General features: G+C 41.2%; 1 protein-coding gene across 7 annotated transcripts in view; it reads right to left on the bottom strand.

The window, feature by feature from the left end:
- Positions 1 to 19406, bottom strand: part of HMGXB4 (HMG-box containing 4) — a 28744-nt gene extending 9338 nt beyond the window's left edge. The window contains exons 1-6 of one of the 7 annotated variants that reach the window (XM_057486417.1): positions 19292 to 19361; positions 14718 to 14807; positions 13959 to 14077; positions 13606 to 13684; positions 11874 to 12826; positions 76 to 157 (exon numbers count right to left, since the gene is read on the bottom strand). In XM_057486417.1, coding sequence (XP_057342400.1) covers positions 76 to 157; positions 11874 to 12826; positions 13606 to 13684; positions 13959 to 14077; positions 14718 to 14748 — 1264 coding nt within the window. In that variant the 5' untranslated portion in view covers positions 14749 to 14807; positions 19292 to 19361. Of the gene's footprint in view, positions 1 to 75; positions 158 to 11873; positions 12827 to 13383; positions 13499 to 13605; positions 13775 to 13928; positions 14078 to 14717; positions 14808 to 19291 lie in introns of those variants that run through there. The other 6 variants (XM_036891209.2, XM_036891208.2, XM_036891207.2 and 3 more) reach the window with 6 other exon arrangements.
- Between the last annotated feature and the right edge of the window lie 2770 nt (positions 19407 to 22176).

The raw sequence follows: 22176 nt of genomic DNA on the forward strand, positions 1-22176 counted from the left end.
CTGACTGAATTGATTGCACCACTTCTGAGATAGAAAAAGGAAAGTAAGAAAATGAAAGGTCAGTAATGTCCTTACCTATACCTGGATGGTCAGCCACAATGGTCACACGATACTCTTTACAGAACACCTGGTAGGCTGACATGTTCTTCTTTTTTGGCTAGCTCCACAAAAATAAGAACAGGGTAAGACTTCATTAGAAGACAAGTTGAGTAACCCTGAATCTACGGTAACAAAATAGAAAAAAACAGCTCTACTTTTTCATCAAGGGAAGAGTTCTAAACTACTAACTAGCTTTCTGAAACAGGATAATTAATTTTTAATCCATGTTACTTATCATTCAGAGATGAACATCAGTTTTACTTTTAGAAGGTAAAAAACACATGCTAAATTATTTTTAGATCTTTTCGGGTTGCTGTAGCTATGTAATTATTTGTAAAGTCTTTTATTCTTCTTTCATACAATCCCATGTTACTTCTTTCTTTTAGAACTAACTGCTAAGAAAATCTTTACCTCCCCTGCAGTGTCTATTTTTCTCATCTTTGAAAATAAGAATCACATAATTTCCCTTTACTTTGGGGTCAAAAAGACAACAGCAAAATATATGTTCATTTTGTTCCTCTGGTTTTGATTTCTAATCTTACAATTTTCTTGACCCCGCTTTTACTATCACTTGTTTTAACATTATTTATTATTCACGTTCTTGTGGCCCAAGATGAGAAGTAAATAAATAACTGAAGAAAATTCTTTAGTAGTCAATGTAAGATGATCTCTTTTACTTCAACAAATTGCTTTGTACTATTTGAAGCATGTTTATTCTTCCCTGTATTATAACAATTCCAAAAGCAGTGCATCATTTTTGAGAAATAAAAATCAAACATGATTTTAAAGCCAGCTCAATGAGGGGCATATGAAACAAAAGATTATATATTACTATGCATTCCATTTTACAACTGTTCATACCCTGAGGAAAAAAAGTTTATTTTCCTACTTGAAAAGGTGTATTAGACAGTAATTGCCCAACCTCTCATTCTGAGGATGAGAAAAAAAAGTTACACCTGGGACCCACAACTAAGCCAGTTCAGTTATAACAACTACACACCAGACAGCCTGGGCTATGCATTGTGGGCCAAAGAAAGAAAATATATTGCTTCATTACAGAAAAAGTTACTATTTAAAAATAAAAGATCATCCACTTATAATCTTTATGTAATAAACTGAGATGTTTCAGTACTGCTTTCCTTAAAACCTCATCTGTAAGTATCAAAATATGACTAAAAGTCCTCCATCTCCTCCCATGATAGTCCTCTCTGGTCCTGCAGTTAATATAATGACATGAATGTTTGGTACTTTAAAGCTACTGGGAACTTTTGATTGCCTAGAAAGTCAGATTTTATGACCAAAAACAAACCAACAAAGAACACAGTCCTGTCTCATGACTTCAGAGTTGTGTCATTCTAAAATAAGCCTCATCATATACTTTGTTCACCTTAGATCTTACTGTTATTTTCATAAAGTAACTATCCTCAAAGACCAAGACTAGGCAAGGCATGACGGTAGAAAAGCTTCTGTGATGGCACTGACTTTAATTCCAAAAGGGATTCTGAAACCATTTGGAGGGATGGAAACCTTCTGGGGACACCTTCCAAAGTCACCACTTTGAATGAGACAGCACTTTTTTGGATATAAAAATTATGGCATGTTCTGTGATGACTGCCCTTGTACTGTTCACCATGTAACTTAGTCACTATGTAAGAATTTGTTCTCCATGTAAGAACTTGTTCGTTATGCTTCAGAAGATTGGAGACTGACGAAAATTAGGCTTGGGGTGGATTAATGATTGTGCATTGAGCATTGACTCCTCTGTACAGAATTTTATTGTTGTTAACAACCATTTGATCAATAAATATGAGAGATGCCCTAACAACAACAACCAAAAAAAAGTACACACTTCCAATTGTAAAATAAATAAGTAACCGGGATGTAATGTATAGCATAAGGAATATAGTCAAAATATTGTAACAACTTGGTATGGTGATAGCTGGTACCTAGAATTATCATGTATATAAATGTTGAATCACTGTGTTGTACACCTGAAACTAATGTAATGTAATACTGTGTGTCAACTACCCTTCAATAAAAAATAATTATCTAAAAAAAAAAAAAAAAAAAAAAAATTATGGCATGTTTGTTACAAATTTAGCTTAAAAAATTTTACACTAACCTTTTAAAAACAGCTTATCCACAGGCTTGACATTTGGCCATATTATAAAACTTGCAAGGAGTTTTAACAATGTTTTCCCAAACATGATTATCATGCTGTAAAAGTTTAATGCCCTCTGTGACACAGGGTCTCTAAAACTATCACAAAAGCACAACTACCTCTACAACATTAACCACAACTCTTACCCATTATGTTAGATCCAAACTTATATACTGAAGAAAGGGATTCCTCTCATTGCTCTCATAAGGGACTCTGTTCAGTTATGTGGACAATAGCCAGCATTTATTGTGTACCTGTGCAGGGTATGGTGATAGTTCAGACGATGAGCTTTTGAAGCCCGGAACTTATTCTAAGGCAGTTAAACAGGATCAAATAGTGGAAAGCACATGCAATTTCAAGTTTAAAGGCCCACCATCTTTTCCCAGCCTTACCTTATATTATTTGATCTTGAATAAGAAGCATGCAAAGTAGATTGTTCTTGTGACATGTGTTATTAAAAGTATTTCACTGGCAAAGAAGAAGCAGGGACTAAAAAGGATTCAAAGTAACAGAAATGTAACCTACCAAAGTCCTCTGCCTCTCATTTATTAATATTTATTGATTATCTGCCATATGCCAGACATTAGAATTTAGCCAAGAATCAGACACTTACTGTACAGGAAAGATAGATAAATATATATTTGTTACAATAATAAAATGTGATGGCATTAAGGGGAAAGCACCGGGTGCTATAGGAACATGTAGCAGGCCTCACCTAATTAGGCCTCAGAGAAAGACTGGAGGAAGTAACATTTAATCTAGGCCTGAAAGCTGGGCAGCACTAGCCAGATGAAGAGTGGGTATGCGTGTTCTAGGCAGAGGGAGTATGTGGCAACACTCATCAAAGAGAGGCCTAGGAGATGATGTCAGAGAAGCAGCGAGAGCCCAGAGATCGACGCTTTAGAACCAACCAGGGGGCTGCTGCAGTAGTACTCAGGACGGGTGACGAAGGCCTATACAGCTAAGACAGGGACTGCAGAAAAGGGGGGTTTGGAGAAGTTGGAAAGGAGGGAGAGGTGGCAGGATTAACCAGGGGTAGTATGGCAAATTGGAAACAGCCTGGGATTTGGAGGCCAACAGATTTAGGTTAGAATCCTGACCATTCTATTCACTGCTTCACTGCAGAGCTTTAGTTTCCTTGTAAGTAAAACTTGGATAACGCCACTTAACTCACAGGTGGGAATTAAATAGTATTTGGCACTTCAGCATGTACTTGATATTATTTCTGTGGTAGGCAGAATTCCAAGATTTCTGCACCCCTGGTGACACACCTTGTATAATGCTCTCCCTTTGAGTGTGAGCACTAGTGAATATTGTGAGATATCACTCCCGTGATTACACTGTTACACAGCCAAAGGGACTTTGTGGATGTAATTAAAGTACCTGGTGAGTTAAATCTGAGTTAATCAGAAGGGAGATTTTCCTGAGTGGGCCTGACTGTATAAGGTGAGTCCTTAAAAGAGACAAGATCCAACAGCAGACACTCTCTTGCAGACCCTGAACATGAAGAAAATAAGTTGCCATGAGTTCTACAACTGCAAGGAATTGAATGGTGCCAACAACCTGGAGGAGGACCTCCAGCCTCAGATGAGAACCCAGCTCTGGCCAACATCCTGATTCAGTCTTGTGAGTGACTGAGTGGAGAACCCAGCTGAGCTCTGTCTGGACTTCTGATTTACAGAATTGTGAGATATTAAGTGGATGTTGCTTTAAACTGCTAAATTTGTGGTCATTTGTTATGCCACAATAGGAAACATTGACTTCTTTTATTCCCCCCTCTATGTGTTTTTCAAAATAGAAATTATGGCATACAAAAAATAAATATAGGCTTTAAAAAAAAACAGAAATTCTGGTGGAGGATAGGATGAAATAATCTGACCTGCATCAGACAAAGGAAATAGCAGCAAGGGCTTTAACATTTCATTTAATAGGCAAGGTCCTATTTTTAGTATTCTTCTGGTGAAGCTAGCCCTGTTTAGAGATGTCACAGAAGTGATTTTGGGGTGCAGTATCTCATTTACTTATTAATAGTTCACATCCTAAAATGCTCTAGTTTTCTAACTAATGCTCTCGCCTTTCAAATCCCCTTTTATTGGGCCCAAGATACAGTGGAGTGGCATTACACAGACAGGAGTTAATCTAAGTTCTATATTTGGCCATCTAAGAGCAAAAAGGAGAGATGGATTGATTAGTCTGGGTGATTCCACTCTATGAGCCTATTCCTTGGAGTGTGACAGCAAAAACCAGCTATCCCTAGATAGTTCCTGTATGTCTCTCTCAGTATGTGCAACTCACTACTCAGGTGAGGTTCTGGTTTACAGCTGACATAATTTTAAAAAATAAAATAAGATTACGGCTCCTGAACATATGCCAATGACTTTATTTGGTGCTGAAGAGAGAAAAATCCAGTGGCACTGGGCTGACATTCTGTTGGACTCAGAATCTGCCTGCCTTCATCATGGAGCCTTCCTAAGGGATTTTCAAGGAAAATGCTGACGACTTAATAATTTTCACCGTACGTGCTGACCTTAGGACCTAACCATTGTGCAAGATGCAAACTCCAGTCTGTTGTCCTAGAGCTCAGAATTCAAACTTAATGGTTAAAATTTTTTCAGGGCACAGCCATTTTTCAAAATTAGTAGTTAGAAATATACAAATAACAGACGATCTCTACACATATAAAACATTTCCATGTGATTCCAAACGCAAGGCCAGTAATTCTACTCTAGACTTTGGAATCCAAGAAAACATAATGACAAGCAAATCACAATGGTTACATCTGCAATAACATGGACTCCCCTTTAATTTAAGGAAATGTTAGTATTTCAAAAGCTTGGATACTTTATTATCAGTAGCAAATGGCTAAGCAAGAAGTTTACTTACTAGTGTGACTTACAATGTTGTAATTTTACAGCTAGACCCTCCTTTAAATGTTTGATGACATACCACAATATCAAGACCTTTCAAAGAGCAACTTCTTAATACTCTTTATAAAGCAGTCATGCTTAACTTTTTTGGGTCATACGACTCTTTGAGAATCTGACGAAAATCCCTCTTCAAGCCTATCCATGACTGTAGTTTAAGAACCTGTTTTGAAGGACAAAACATCTGGGGTGAAAGGAAAAACAATTTTATGAACTTTAAAAATGAATCTTGGCTTTCTGCTGTGGATGACAGGAACCCAATTTCCTCACTGATAGTAACACTGTGTAGAAGACACTATTATAAAAGCTTTTATCTGGAGAGACTCATTTAAACTTTGAACAAGGACACAGAGGTCACATGACCTGTCGCCAGTACCCAAGAGGCACACCAATGAGCTGTAAAAAACAGGCATTATAACATCTGCTTTTGCTCCTTGGAGACCCTGTTTTCTTTCTGGTTCTTATTTTCCAAATAGGTGAGAAAACAGCAGAGTTTGCTCCTAAAAGGTGGGTATTACATTTAAAAGCAAAACAAAACCATAAAAGCATAGTTTCCTTGTTTAGTCTAATATGTGAAATGAGTGATGGAAAAAAAAAAGGTTTAAAAAGGCATTTTCAAGTGTATTTTATGATTTTGAAGAACTTGGGCTGAAAGCAATAGTGACTGTACCAGTAGCTATTGACTGGGCCATACTCTGTGCTGAGCATGTTACATGTATCACATATTTAATTTAAATAACCTTGTGTTACAAATGAGCAGAGAAGTGAGGAAACAAACTCAAGAGAACAAAGCTAGTAAGCAGCAGATTAGAACAAGAATCCAAGTTAGCTGAATGGAGTCCAAGATTCCAGCCACTTCATTAAATGAAAACTGCCTCTTCAACTTGAAAACGTTATCTGTGTCTCCACAGGACACATCTCAGACACCAGCACACTATATTGGTTTCCTTTGGCGTAGAATCTACTTTTAGCTTTTTCAAAGATGCATCATGGTACTGGGTAGCCATCATTTAAAGTTTTGGAAAGGCATGTGCTATAGAGTAAGGAATACGGGCTTGTGGTTAAAGAAAACCTCTATTAAAAATTCTGTTTTTTCATCCAGCTGTTTTCCTCTGCCAAATGAGGCTAATGATACCTTTCAATCAAGACCATTATATATGGAAAATGGCTAGAAGAGTCTGGCACAACCAGGCACTCAATAGATGGTAGCTACTAACTCTTGCCATTTATTACTGCTGTTACTCAACTTCAGTTTTGCCAGTGAGTTTATGTAGTACCATCACAAGTCTAGTTATATCTCAGAATTTAGTTTACTAGTGGATCAACAAGGCCTGAGTGTGCCAGGCATTAGACCAACTGACCAGCCTTTGTTGCTTAGGGGAAATGTGACTATTTGGGAAACACACAGAAACAGAAGGCATGCCTCTGACACGAAAACACTGCAGGTTGTTATTCTGAGTGGCAGTGAGTGGGCTTATTGACATAGCGAAACCAAAAGTAAAGAACCTCTGAAATGCTATCATATCCTGCTCCTCCAATATGAACAAAAAACGCCTACTCCAGTGGGATGATCTTTAAGGGCAAATCATCAAGAAATTACCATATGATTTCTCTATTCCTCTTTAGAAAGTGGGATGCAACAGTCAACCAACAAACACGCAAACAGATAAACAAAAAACTACTCCTAAAACAAAACTCAACACTGAAAATGCTACATTTCACTGGGCAGACAGTTCAATTTTCCTTCTTTGTATGAGCCAAAATTTCCAGTAAGAGCTCCCTACCTGCTGCCCTTGCTTCTCACTCTTCCAGGAAGGCTGCCCATCCGGCTTCCATTCTTCCCACGACACCTGAACTCTTTGTCCTCTCTAGGATGATACTGATCTATTCCGAAATCATCTGTTCTCTCACTTCTTCACACTGATCCCTCTTCCTTCTCCAGTGCTCTACAAGATTCTGCTCTTATCCACTCATATATTTCATTTATCATATATCTATTTCTAATTCTAGCTCCAACTATCTGAATTCTAGGTCTCCCATTTCCATTTTTCTCTGGAAATTCTCCTGAGATGATGATTACAACAATCAACACTTAATGAGTGCTCACTAGTGTGCTGGGCACCGTGCAAAGGCAGAGGTCCCAAGCTTTGTTGGTTCACGGTGCCTATGTGGGTTTTCATGTGGTACTTGCTTTTTATTTTTAGCACAGTAATCACTGAAAACCCAGCTTTGAAAAGATATGGCATTATGGAAAGGAATGTAACATGGTAAGAAATTGCAACTCTGAATTACTTTGAGCTAGTAGTTCATAAGGTACCTGACAGATGTCAAGTACTTCTTTTTCCCTCAAAAATTATTCAAAATATACAGTGGTGGCCCTGTGAGTTTGCTGTGGCACACAAGAGGGCCTTGGCACACCAAGGCCATAGACACTTTCACATGTTATTACCTCACTTAATCCTCAACAACCCTACCAAGCGGGTCTATTATCATCTTCACCTTATCATATAGATGGAGAAGATAGGCAACTTGTCCGACATCACATAGCTTCTAAGCAGTAGAGCCAGGACTTGAACGCAAGTGGTCTGGCTCATCAGCCCATACTTTAACCACCCGAACATGCTAAATCTCTGGATGCTGTATCTTAAAATCTAAACCTAATGTATCTTCTTTTCTCAAACCAGCCATTCTCATTGCTTCTCTGTTTTTATTATAGTCTTGATCATATAAAGGACACACAGCGGCCGTCAGCATTTCTGCCAGCTGGCTTGCCAGTCTGTCCACTGTCAACTGAGGGAACACTATTCCTGAAGCATTCCTTTCTGTATCTAGATGGACTTTTAGATAATTCCTTTTTATGCTGAAATGAAACCCAGAAAGGATTTTTTTTTTAAGCTCCATGGGAAAGGTTTTATGCATAGGTTAGGCTTAAAAAAACAAGGCATGTTTCCCATAAGTATTTGTTGGATAAATAAATTATTATCCTCAGTGTATGACTACTTCAGGTTTGGCCAGTCATAATCAAATACTGAATCTTAATAAGGTTTTAGCTATAAACTAAAATTCATTTTTCACTAGCAATTGTTAGACACATGGGGAATTATAAATCCCTACCCTTGAGGAGATCATAATTTTATTTTCTAAGGCACCCAGGTTCAAAACCTTAAGGGACATCTTTATACTCATTTATGTTTCTGGCTTCCCAGACCCAAGCCCAGTTGCCACATCTTGTCAGCTTTTCCTTCCAAGTCTCTCTTGCATCTGCCTATTCAACTTTATTTCTATCAGGCTTTTATAACTGACCCTGGACTATAATAACCTCCTGGGTGGTTTGTCACAAGTCTCTCGTCAGTCTAATCTACCTGGTAGAGCTGTACTATTTTATACTTAAATTATCAGTTAGAGCTCAAAGCAAAAGTGAAGGAACAAAACAGCAGCAGATTCACAGACTCCAAGAAGGGACTAGCAGTTACCAAAGGTTGGGGAGTGTGGGTGGGGAGGGAAGGAGAAAGGGATTAAGGGGCATTATAATTAGCATTCACAATATCGGTAGGTCACGGAGAAGGCAGTGTAGCAGGTAGAAGACAAGTAATGTCTCCATAGCATCTTACTATGCTGATGGATAGTGACTGCAATGCGGGGGGACTTGATAATACGGGTGAATGTTGAAACCACAATGCTGCTCATGTCAAACCTTCATAAGATTGTATATCAATGATACCGTAATTTAAAAAAATGATCAGTTATGGCTTATCTAAACCCTGCTCAGAACTTCAAAGTGCCCACTGCCAAATACCTACTTTGCCATTAAAGATTTTTCAGTTTGCTCCCAACCTACCTTTTCAATGCTGTTTTCATCCATATACTCATTCACTTTACATATACCACAAAATGCTTACCAAGGACATTGACGAGTTGAAGGTAACAGTAAGGTGACTAACCCAGTCCCTAAGGAGCTAAAACATCCTCAAGGAGTTTGTAGTCTTTAATAGGGGAGACGGAATATGTGCAGATATAACTCTAATATAAGGAAGAAAAGAAGTGTAGTAACTTCCCATAGCAAGGCATCACGGGAATTCAGAAATTAATTCTGACAGGAGGGTCAGGATGTCTTAGAAGAGGTGGCATTTGATTAGGTCTTGAAGGGAAGGCAGAGTTCAGTATTGAAGGGGAAGAAGGTCACTGCAAAAAATGAGCAAAGGAATGGAGGTAAGAATGGAATGTTTGGTCTCTCCACAGTGTATGTAAAGTGGACTCATAAGAAATAAAGCTGAAAAGGGAGATTGAGGGCTTAATTACAGTTATGAATGCTTGCTTGGCCAAGGGTGTGGACTCCAATATTTATTCATTCAACAAGTACTTATTGCCTATCTACAAAAGGCCAGACCACAGGTTAAGTACTAAGGAAGGCAGACATGATCCTGGTGCTCCAGGAGCTCACAGTCTAACTTAAAGGCAGTAAGGATCCACTGATGACGAAGAGGAGGACTGTCATCATCTAAGTGGTACCTAAGATCATCTGGCATCGATGTGTAAGATTAATTGCATGGAGAGAGAAACAGAAAGAAGGCCATCTACTACACTAAGTACAGAGAGGGATGAGGCCCAAGATAGGGGCACTGGTGACAAGGACTTAAAGGTGTGGTTACTAAGGTTACTAACTTAAAGGTTACTAAGGAGGAAGAGTATCAGGCTCAACAGTTGAGTGGAAACAGAGAAGGGGAGCAGAGAAGAGGGGAAAGGTAAAAATGGACCATAAGATTGGAAAAAAGCAGACTATGGTTGGCTCTGGGGGTGAAGGGGTATGATGAGCTGCCTGGGATGATGATAATGTCTGTATTTTGACAGAGGTTTGGTCACACAGGTGTGTGCATTTATCAACACTCATCAATGGAATACTGAACACTTCTTTACTTACCATATGTAAATTTTACCTAAAAAAAACCCTGAAAACAAACATTGAGCTTAAGTTAATAACATTAAAGCTGAAGTGTTCAGGGGTAAAGTATGTGATATCTACAACATATTTCAAAATACATTCAAAGAGGTAAGATGGATTGATGGGTAGATGTATAATAGAGCAAAGAGCAAAACAGTAACTATAGCATCTTAGTAGGTTGCATATGGTGTTCATTGTACAATTCTTTCAATGCTTAAGTTTATAATAAAGAGTTGAGGAAAATGATAAGCACACAGTTTGAGTCTGGGTTGCCTGGTAGGACATGGAGAGTAGAGAAGGAGATTCAGGAGATGTCGCAGATTGGGGGTCTGGATGATGAGCTCCATTAGTGACATGTGGGTCTGAAGTAACCAAGGCATCCAGGTAGAAATATTTATCAGGCAGTTAGATACCCAGGACCAGAGTTCAGTTGGTTTGCTGCATTACTTCCTGAACATCTCCCTGCCTCCGTGCATTCTCGGCTACTGAAATCCTGGGATGCTTTGAGCTTTCTCAGGCCACCCTGCTCCCTGACATCCAGCACTGTAAGATTATGGTTTTATGTGTCACCAGAATGGAAGTTCTTAGGATAAATGGAATCTTACGTACAGAATGTATACTATTTCATGAAGCAGTTTTCAAATAAACAAATGAGCAAAACCTGACCTAGTATCTAATCATTCATGCCTTCATGCTCACAGGGACTCTTGGCTCAGAAGGTACAGTTTTGCTTTTGTTTCTAAGATATACACACACATTCTTAAAAAGCAGTCTTTGTAGTGGGGAGAATAACTTGCATCTCTGAATTAGACAGAAATGAAACTGCCATTCCCAAATTCTTAATATATTTTTCTCTTTCTTAGTAGCTTTTCATTCAGATTTTATCTGACATTTAATTTTGAACACTATAAACAAAGGAAGAAAATGGTTGTCTGTGGATGGCAAATTATGACTTTTTTTTTTCTACTATTCTGAATTTCTAAATTTCAACAATATATTACTTTGATAACACCGGGTAGGTATTTTTTATAGCAAACCTTTCATGACACTGTCATCAGCTCCTGAAGTACAACAGCTAGAAAATCTCTCAAGTTGTGAGAAAGAAATCAAACCAAGATGGCTGATTTCTCACTGCTATTTCCTCAGGCAATAGGGAGCTCCCTGAGGTCAGGAACTACACCCTGCTCATCTTTGCCTCTCTTTACACCTGTTGTGGCATTGGGCCTGGCAAACAGTAAGGAAGCACCCAAAAGGTGAAAGAACATGTATTTGACAAGAATACCAGAAAGTAGCCAACACCAGTTAGTGGCAAGCCATTAGCTTATTCCATTAACTTGGTCATTATTTCCCTAATTCTGAAAGTCTAATTTTCAAAATGAACTCGTAGAATACCTTTTCATCTCTCTCAGCTGCCCCAAGCAGGCAGTGGTGGTGAGTGGAGGAAACTGGGTTTGGCTCCTTCTATGGATTCCAAGTACCAGTCAGAATAAGCCACGGGATTCCTGACCTATGTCCAGCGCAATGGGAGAACAACTCTATTAAGAAAATGCACGGATCATTAAGATCGCTCCTCTTTTGTACCAGACAGACTCGGCCACTGATAATATTTTGTACTTTTTGTCATTCCAACAGGTTTACCTTGTTATACTCCCAAGTGGCTGACCTCAGAAGCTTATTCCAAGTCCGCTTACTACTATCAAGGAAAACCCTGCTTCACCTCACCCCCACCATGCTTTAAAAGATGCTTTACCTTTTCTCCTCTCTCTCTCTCTTTGTCCTTCTCCTCTTTTTTCTTTTTCTTCTCACTATGCCCATCTGTGTGGAGGCCAGGAAGTAGGGGGAGGGGGGCTGCCGCTCCAGCGCAGGGGAGGCTGGGAGGGGGGCCAGGTGGCACTGTGACCTCTCCCACTGCTGCAGCAGGAAGTCCCGAGCTTCTCTTGGACTTGGAGTGTCTCTTCTCTTTGTGCTTCTCCTTGTCCTTCTTTTTTTTGCTCTTCTTTGACTTCTTTTTCTTCTTGATTTCTCGGTAAGAATCATCTATCACTAGCTCCCCAGCCTCTAGCTCCCCACCAGAGGATGAGTCTGATTCTACTAGAATAGGTTCAAGCCCTGAAAGGTCAAGGTTAGCACTGTGGGATTCTGGGAATTGGGAGGCATCAGACCCACAGCCTTCAGGGCCAGGAGATGAGTGTGGGTCTGAGGATGACTTATGCTTCTTCCGGGCTGTTTTCAGAAAGCTCTGCAACTCGTGTCCTAGGAGTAAAGCACCTTGCTCATCCCGAGCTGATTTCTTAGAGGATTTTTTCACAGTCGCTTGTTGAGAGGGGTACTGCAAAGACTCCTCATCAACTGAGCTGCTTCCCTTCTCCTTTGGTGAGAGGATAAGTTTCATCTTTAAACCATCAGGCTCACGAAGGGTCAGCGTCTCTGTGTTCACATAGAGCGGTTTCATTTTTTTTGATTTGTGGGAACCATCCTCCAGGGATAGTTCCCCACTACTGCCACTTACTTTCTTCCTGTGGTGTTCCTTTTTACTCTCTGAATGACTTGAGGAACTAGAGGACTTCTCCCCTGTCTTTTTGGAGGGCTTGGAGCCTGTTGCCAGTGGGGAAGTGATAGCTTTCAACAGGTCCATAGCTGTATCAGCAGACTGCGGGCTGGACTTTTTCTTTTTCTTCTGTGACGATTCCAAAGATGAAATATCTAGAAATAATCAAGAGCAGTAATGTCCACATGATAAAACTTCTAACACGTTTCCTCTCTCACCAGAAACATCCAACTAACACGAGGAAGAGGCTAACAGGAATGATTTCAGGGAGGCCCTTCAACTGATTGCTAACACTCAGAGATGATACCCATGTGCTTCTTGGCTTGGTAGGGTCTGCCTCTGACCCTGGAGCCAGTTCTTGTCACTAGAGTTGTTTCTCTTTACTGAGTCTTCACAGGCAGCCAAAGAGTGCACATTCAGAGAACTGAGCTATAGCTGTGGAATTACAGTAGTCATGATCTGGATCACACTGAAGACAGAGTATCATTTGTTTTTGTGTTCAGGACAAATCCACTGCAGTAAAGGGTTAGTCTCATCAGCTATGTGCACAATGTAACTAAGAAGAAGTGGTCTTGTGAGTGGAAATGCGTTGGACTGAGAAGTAACCCATAGGTGCAGGCCAGAGGGCCCAGGACTACACATGGCAGAAGGGAGGCTAGGTAAAAATGGGCACAAGAGAAGTGGATGATTGGGGGGAGAAGGAACCTGGTACCTGGTGTATCACAAATGAAGACTGTTCTTCTATGCTGAATCCTCCAAAATACCAGCCCTCCACCTCTCTCCTCCTTCACTCTGGTTTATCGGCACTCAGAACAAGAACCACTCTCCTGTTAAATAGGCCACTGAGTCAGCAACATCTGGATCCCTTTCCCCTACCCCGACTCCAAGAACCAGTGATGTGTTTATCCCACCTGCTGCCCTTCCCCAGCCTTACCTCCATAGTAGTAATCATCAGAGGAGTGCTTCCTCTTCTTCTTGTGTGTGTCCGTCCCCAAGAAGTAAAGTTCACTATCCTAGAATCAAAGAGGAAGAAGAATTGACCAATGCATAAGATGTCAGGCAAAAGCAATTTGGAACCAATCTTGTTCTTTGATGACTTCTGACTTTGGAAAACAAAGTAAGATATAAGAAATATTAAAAATAGATGTGAACGATGTTTATTTTTGTTTAAAGTTTTAAAGAAACTTTTCTTCAAATACTAGGATATATGATATGGAACAGTTTACAACTACCCTAACTCAAATGTTTAGGATTTACCTTTAACTTCTTCTTGGAAGAATTCCTGACCTGAGCAGCGATTTCTTCCTCTTCTCTTAAAAAATCTTTGTAAGAACGTTTCTTCTCCCGTTGGCTTCGGCCAGCTGCTAGTCCTATGTCCTCAAAGCTGTGATCACCATCAAAACAATCTGAGAAGCACATGTTCATTTGGGAAAGGAAATGAGAAGGCAAGTGAGGATCAACCAAATCACCACATACATAATGCAAAAATCCCTCCATTTCCAAATTAAAATGTTTCAGTAAATCCTCTGGAATACAGGCTAGATCCAAGGGGACAAGAATATTTTGTGATGACTTGGCTGCAAATACAAGAATCAAACCTGAAGAAGCAATGTTTCCATGCTATGCAAAGGCCCAGTGTGCATCCTCAGATATGGTTTCTTAGTTTGATTTGGCAGGTGGACAGACTTGCAGAGGTAAGGTTGAAAAGAACGATTCACGTGCTGTGCTGCTCTGTGGGAGTCCAGTATGTGATTCCATCCCCACTCCTGCACACTGGAGCTGGCAAGGACCATGAGTGCTGCAGGGGATCGCCCCGATAGACTACAGAGACTTATATTTCAGATTCTTGTGTTGGTACCCTGTCCTGATTTTCACTTCCATGGGCCCAGTCTGGGGGTGACGTGGAGGCTGAGTGTCATCATAGTGCTCTGGACCATCACTTGGGAGTCCAGGCTATGATGGCCAGTCCTGGTCTCTATGTCCACAGGCTGCAAGGACTGAAGAGGACACCCCCTTTGGAATGCTTCTCAGATTAAGGGGTCATACCTTCTTTCTTCACGTTGTCATCATAAGCCATGGCGGTCCTTTGAGAATGAGTCACTGTGTCCAGGCTCCTTCCCGTCTACAGGACCAGGTCTGAGAAACAAAGAAGGAAAACCCTCCTGTAATGCAAAATCACTGTGGAGAAGCAACCTTCCAGATGGAACTGCGCAGTGATCCAAGGGCAGCCTGGAAGGGCAGGAAGAAATAAAGGAGTGTCTTGTCACCTCCTCATTCTCTTTGTAAAAATACTGGGGTTGAAACTGCAAGGAGTGCACTAGGTTTAAATTGATTATTCAGTTAAAGTTGTGGTTTGGGGAAGTATATAAAATACCTCCCATAAAAAAAATACTTCAAAATTAAAGGGAATTTCTGGAATGCCAAGAGGACTGACAACACCGAGACGGGGTAAAAACCGACATTAAGTCAGAGGGTTAGGTTCAATCACGGTTACAAAGTGCACAGATAAAGCAGGACGCAGAGCAAGACAGGTTACAGCAAATGTTCAAGACCACAAAACCCTACCATTTGGATTGGTGACAGGCTGGTCTACTGTACTGCAATTTAAATAGGAATGATGACAGTATTATGGGGGTATTAAAGATCTTTGGAATATAATTTTTAAAGTACCTTTTGTTGGACTATATGAGTTTGCTCAAAATTATACAAGTGTAAAAGTACACTTCTTATATTAGTTGGCTGTGACAGCTTTCAATGCTATTAAGTCTTAGGTGAAAATAAGGAAGAAATATCATTTGTCCACTGGTGATGAAATTTTTAGGATTAAGATTTTCACAAATTTAAATAATTTTTGTACTTTGAATATTCTAAATGCTGTTTTGAATTTGTTAAGAGTATTTTTTGGCATTCAAATTTGTATGTCAATTTTACTTTGGAAATGACAAGCCGTAAGCTGCACTTAAGGGAAAGTTCTCCAAATACTTTAAGGAAAGGCAATGTCACAAGTCCTGCAGGAAATTTCAGATTTATATACAAAGTAGATCAAAAATGTTCTTGTCCAGTTAGTGAAATGCTTGAGTTGATCTGATTGGTCATTTATTAAATTTTATTTTACCTGCAGTACTATAATGGCATTTAGAAATGCTGAAGGACACTTCCATGAGACACTGCCAATCCCTTCAGGTAAGCATGGATAATACTGAAGTATGTAACTTTAATGAAAGAAAAGATGAATTTGATCAACAAGAGAAACTTTTGTAAGAATTACATTTAAAATAAGAGAAAAACAACTTAATTGCACAAAGCAGATAAAATACAATGCAGATATGCCTGAACTGAAAATAGGAAAGTATTACCAAGAATGATTTGTAAGATTAGGAAACATAACAAGGCATTTCTCCACTTCCCTAAGAAGTGGAATGAAGAATAGACTTAATCGCAGTAACAGAAGCTAGAGTGAAGTAAAGAAATTAATTGAACTGTACTAAAGATAAACTAGAGAACTGCTTGCTTAAAGGGCTTTTCATAGGAAATGAAGGGATAGGTGGTCCAGTCTCATGTATAAATAGGAGGCAAGATACATAATGTAGCCAGTTTTTCACGTTTCAATGTAGCATTAAGCATTAACATTTCTCAAATACCAATTACTGTCCTCCCCTTTTGACCCCACTGGTGCTGACTCCAAAAGGGTTCAGGGGAGGAGGAAGTTGTAGGGAATTATATCCATTCACTGAAACAGTATCTCCTCTCATTGGCATTATTTTGAGTTTATTAGAAAAATATATAAAGATCCCATTAGTTTTCATTAGGCTGATAATGCCAAGAAATACCATAACTCAAAATCTCAAGTTAAATGTTTTTCATGCCAAATGAATTCTGGTAAAGAATGTTAGAGAAATAACATTAAAAATCTTAAATATTTAACATGAGAAATACAGCTACCTATCTGTTGTCAACAATACCAAATATACTTCTAAATGAAACAAGGGAAAGTCCTGAGATTTAAACCAGGCCTTCTCTTTAGTAACATCAAAACTAATGGAAAACAGAGTTGACCAGTCTAACAGTCAGAACAGCAATAAGCACCTCTGAACACAGTATGAGAAAGAAAATAATGAGGTGACTTCCTGGACTGTAAGAAAGTGCTCATGATCTCACAACTGACTGCTCTGAAAACCAGTGGATTTAAGATGCTGTGAAAGGGAACAGAAAATCTGGGGCTGATCCTCAGAGCCACAGCCAATACAGAAAACATGTGCTGGTGTTAGCATTATGTATTAGAATTAGGCCTGCTACTTAAATTTTCATTAAAAACACCGAAGAGCTTTTTACAAATGACAGAATTAAATAACCTGTAGAAAAAAAATGAATGGGGCCTGGAGGCAAGTCCAATTCACTAAAGAATTGGGACAGCCAAGAGCTTAAAAAACTAAAATTAAACACAGTGGACTATGTCACTCACAACTTGGGTAGACTGAAGGACTGAATTTCTAGGTTCTTTACAATCAGGATATTTTTGGAGCTCGGTTAGTTTTGGTTGCTGACTCATAGAACAAAGATGAAACCAGATAAAGAAATCTCAAGCAACAGTGTGAAAGAAAGGCAGAGTTAGAGCAACATTTATATAGGTTCAGATGACCCACATATGCCTTCCAGGTCTCGAATATTATCCCTGATAAATTCAGAGTCGAATGAGGCAGCACACTGGGACTAATGAAAGTGAAAAATACTAGGTTTGATCTTCACATTAGAAAACAGAGGCCATGATTACACTGAATGTTGGCAAATGTGAAACAGGTTTAAAGCCCATTTTCCTGGATTCCGCAATTTTGGAATTGATAGAATTCGATGTTGTCAACTTCAAGAGGAGGGCATAATTTTACAATTAGGTTCCTCTCAGTGTGCTAAGAAATGACAACATACATGAAAGTTTCATTATTAATATTTATGGAAGAAAAAAACGTGTACTTATGAAATACACAAACTGTTGAAGGGCTCCTTCGGGGCTTTCTTCGGAATATGAAAAAGGAGAGGCAGAGCTTTTCTTCACTTGCAGATAGGTAGGTATATGCATTATGTTCTGGCACAGTTTTCTGGATTACTAAAGTAATTAGGCAAAACCCCAAGTCAGATATAGTACTTCGTTATTTTTAAAGTCCAAATTATAAATCCTGAAATAAAACTTCCAGAAGGTAATTTCTTGAGGTAATCTGAGTTCCAGCAATCACTACCAAGCTTCTTCACCCCAGAATGTAAATGAGTATTGAAAAAGAGGGAACAAAGTCAGCTCCCTCAGTGGCGTGGTAAGCAGAATCCTGAGATCCGGGCTTAGTCCAAGAGGAGAACCTTGTTCAAGACTCTCGTGTTCTCTTCTTCCAGCATTCCTTTCGGGAATTCAAATTGTCAGTGCAGGAAAAGGAAGATGCACATCCAGTGGCGGCCAGTTTCTGAATCGTTTACTTCTTTGAATATGAGCAGGTGATGTCTTCCGGTTTCTGAAAGGGCTTCCAATCTCACCACACCGCAACTCCGAGTTCTGGACACTCCCTCCCCCAAGAACCTAAGTATGCAGCACTCACAGCCCCTGCCAGCTCTGGGAACTGCGGAGATCCCGACAGCTTGGGATGGGGATTGAATTCTCTCATTGCACTGCAATTAAGCGGAACCACGACCACCGCACAGATAGGCTGACAACACACATTTCCAAAAAAACGAGCAATACGAATTTTGACAAGCCTTGTCCAATCAACAGGCTTTACTTGGGATGCAGTTATTTATTTATTTATTTATTTATTTCTGCTGTTGGGGAATAGAATCAACCACCAGTTTAACCATCAGAAAGGAGGGAGATGATGTTTCTCCTCCTCTGTGTGATATAAACTAAAGTGAATCTACAGGTAATAGCTGTGGGGGTTAAATGGGCCTGTATGGAGAAGATTCCACTACAAAGGTACGCGCACATTGGGTCGCCCGCCAAGAGTGCACACAACACCGGGTTATTTATACAAAGAACCCCCAGGACCACCCTTTCTGCGGCCCCCGCGGCAAGGCAACGGGATTCTCCCGGCAGTTTTGCAGCAACAGCTAGTTCAACAAAGCTCTGTGAAGAGGAAAAGAAGAAAGCTCCTCGCATCCTCTCCTGCCAGCCGAGGACCCAGCCCTCCCCTCGCCCCGGCTGCGGGGCCCTTTCGCCTTGACAGCCCAGAGACCCCGCAGCCCGCGCCCCGAGCCGCCGCAGCCCCGACCCGGGTCCCCGCGTCCCCGGCGGCCTCCCGGCGCCCCCGAGGGCGGAGACGGCCGCGGCAGGGGGAGGGGCGGCCCCAGCCCGCAGGCCCCCGGGGCGGCCGCACGCCCCCTCCCGGCCCCGCAGCTTTCCCGCCTTCCCCATTTGAACGGCTCCCGCCCGCCTTCCTTCTCCGGCCCGCTCCAGCCCCTTCCCGGGGGCGGCTGCGGCGGCCACTCCAGTCCCCGGCTCGGCCCCTGGGCTAGGCCGCGACGGGCCTGGGACGCTCCCGGGGTGGTGTCGCGCGCCCCAGGCGGCGCGTGGCGGTGGGGCGGGGCCGCTGCGGCCTCCTAGTCGGGGCCCGGCCCGGCCTCGTGGGGGCTCCGCTCCCCGCTACCTTCACTCGGCTCGCCCGGATCCCGCCTCGGCGCCGCCGACCGCCGCCATCTTGGAGAAGGAGAGAAGAGCGCGAGCGGCCAGGGAGCCTCAGTCGAGCCCAGAGCGCAGACTCCGGCTCTCCGGCGAAAGAGCGCCGAGCGCATCGAATGAGCCGCGGAGCTTGCTGAGCTCGGCAGCTGGCACTGAGAATTTGCTCTGTGCCGGCCTTGGGCTGGAAGCTTTACGAACATTTTATCATTTAAACCTCACTGCATCCCTGTGAGGTAGGGTTTGTCACATTTTACAAAAGAGAAACAGGCTCAGAGAGGTTAAGTGGTTTGCCCAACTGTACACAGGTAGTTGGGAGTGGGAGCCAGGCTACTACTCCAAGTCTTCTGATTCTTAATGAACCTTCCAAACACGATGCTATTTTCCTCAAGGTATTTTTATCAACAGTTCCTCTCTTTGCAAAACCTAGATCTTGCAGATTAATATCAGTGGTGCTTATGTGGAATTTAGCATTTGCATTTGGGTGCGTGGCATATTTTGGGTGAGGTGGAAGAACACATCTGTATAGCAACGCATTGTAAAATAATTTGGATGGCGAACCATCTGTATTTCTCCCCATAAATTATTTGCATTTTAAAGTTAGAAACAGTCTTCAGAGAAATGAAGAGATGTCATACACAGGAGAGTGACTGGCTTTTCTGATTTGGTTTACATAATTTGGACCAACGGGCAGAAATTAGTGTGCAGATGTTGTTTTAATACGAAGTCAAACTTATTTTTCTAGAGCAGTTGTTGTGTTTGGCTACCTTGTGAGGTAGTGAGCTCCTCGTCACCAGAGAAATTCAAGCAGAAGCTAGTATCTTACTGTAGAGCAGAGAAGTTAGAGGTATAGATTGGCTTCTGGACTTGTGAAACCCATGAAACCACGCAAAATTATGTGTTTGTTCATGTGTTTTTCTGGGGTTCAGGTTCCATCAAAGATTAAGAACCCCTGCCTAGTGGGCTTTCCATTCCAGAATGGGATGGGTGCTTGACAGTGATGTACTAACACTGCTCACTTTACAGACTTAGAAATTGAGACCAAAAGAAGCACAATGATTTGTCTCAGCCCACACTGCCAATTAGTGATCAGATAAGGATTAGAAGCCAGATTATAGGGCTCTTGTTTCTGTGTTCTTTTTACTGTGTCATGCTCTTTCCCTCTGTGCTGGGCAGAATATCAAATTCTATTAAATAATTACTGTTACTGATGCCGGGGTTCTTGTTTGGGGAGCCAAAGAATGAGCTTCACAGTCAAGGTAGGAGGGCAAGGTACAGGCTTTTATTTAGAGGTACAGTGAAAGGACAGAGCTCCCAAGAGAGTCCGTAGTGGTGCGCTGTCTAGGGGGTTTTATAGGCAGCTGAGGATTTTTCGAGAACAAGAAAAAACTTAGGTGTGTGGACTTGTTAGGTGGTCCCTGAATATTTAGAATTAACTTAACACAAGCAACTTCCTCCGATGATTTCTCCCTGAGAGACCAGCATCTTGGTCTGGGGGCATATGAAACAAGGCCACCTGCTCAGCCCCCAAGGTGGGCTGAGGCATTGTTTGCTAAAGAGTAAGTGAAGAATTTCTAACGTCTTAACTTCCTGGGTATTAAAATGCAATCTTATCTTTAAGGTGGAATCCTTCCTGCCTTTTACTGTGTTGTTTATGCCTGGGCTTACTTGCTAAATTAGTTGCCCAGTTTGCAAAATCACTTCAGATCTGAAGGAGGAAAGACAGCACATAGGCCTGGGCCTTTTAGTATGCTAAAGTGAACCTTACAGATGATTATAAATGGTTAGCATAATAAAACATGTGCTACTCTTCTTTATCTGGGGAACATTAACTGATTTCACTGAAGAATGATTCTAGAGCTCAATGTTTAACATAGAGTTTTAGCAGGGGGGTTTCCTTGCATGTAATTACGTTGCTCTGACTGCAAATATCCCGCCCTGCCCCCTCCGGAGGCCCTCACCCTACTCTGACTACACCGTCCCTGTCTCATTGCAACTGCGAGATGCTGAGATATTAAAACACCTGAGACACAGTTGTCGAATTTATTCCCAATATGTAAATGCAGAAAACAAATAAGACTAGTATCATGGACCTCTTCTTCTCAGCACCCATCCTCCTCACCAAAAAGATAGGCAATGAGTTTCACCAAAACGAATGGGATTACACTTCTGGGACGCGTTTGTCTGATGTTAGGCTTCCCTGTGAGATACTTAAGAGCCTTAACAATGTATTTCCCCCATATTCTTTGGTATTGCTTAAGACGTTTTCAGTTGTAAGTGACAGAAACCCAATTCAAAACAGTTCACTGGAAAAGGAGAATTTATTGGCTGACATTATTGAAATGTCGAGTGCCTTCAGGCATGGCCGGTTCCAGGGAGGGACTCAGGTCTCTTGACATCTGTCTGTGGTGCTTTCATCTGAGTTGGCTTTATTCTCAGGCTCCAACGGCTCTAGGCTTTATCATCTCTACTATTAGCCATGTCCCTGGAGAGGAAGTTCTTTTTCCCATTTGTTTTGGCAGGCTTTTATTGCCTGAACTGGATCATGTGTGTCCAAACAGAAAGCAATGACTAGGAACAAAGGTGTGGAGTATGCTGATTGGCTAAATCAGGTCACATGCTCATCCCACAAAGTAGGGTAAACCCAAGATCGGGTTATTGTCGGAAGGATAATGAGTGCTGGGTAGACAAAACAACAGCTGTCCACCCAATTGTACCATTTGCTTGGACCTAAATGCCTCATGAAACTAATTTCCCATTGTAGAATGGACATATTAAGTTATTGGTCATCTTAACCTCCTGTAGACCCAAAGTCGGATCATTCCTCAGTCTGTTCTCTCTATTAACCTGCTCCCA

The sequence above is a fragment of the Manis pentadactyla genome, chromosome 10 (assembly GCF_030020395.1).
Source record: "Manis pentadactyla isolate mManPen7 chromosome 10, mManPen7.hap1, whole genome shotgun sequence".
Classification (NCBI taxonomy): domain Eukaryota; kingdom Metazoa; phylum Chordata; class Mammalia; order Pholidota; family Manidae; genus Manis; species Manis pentadactyla.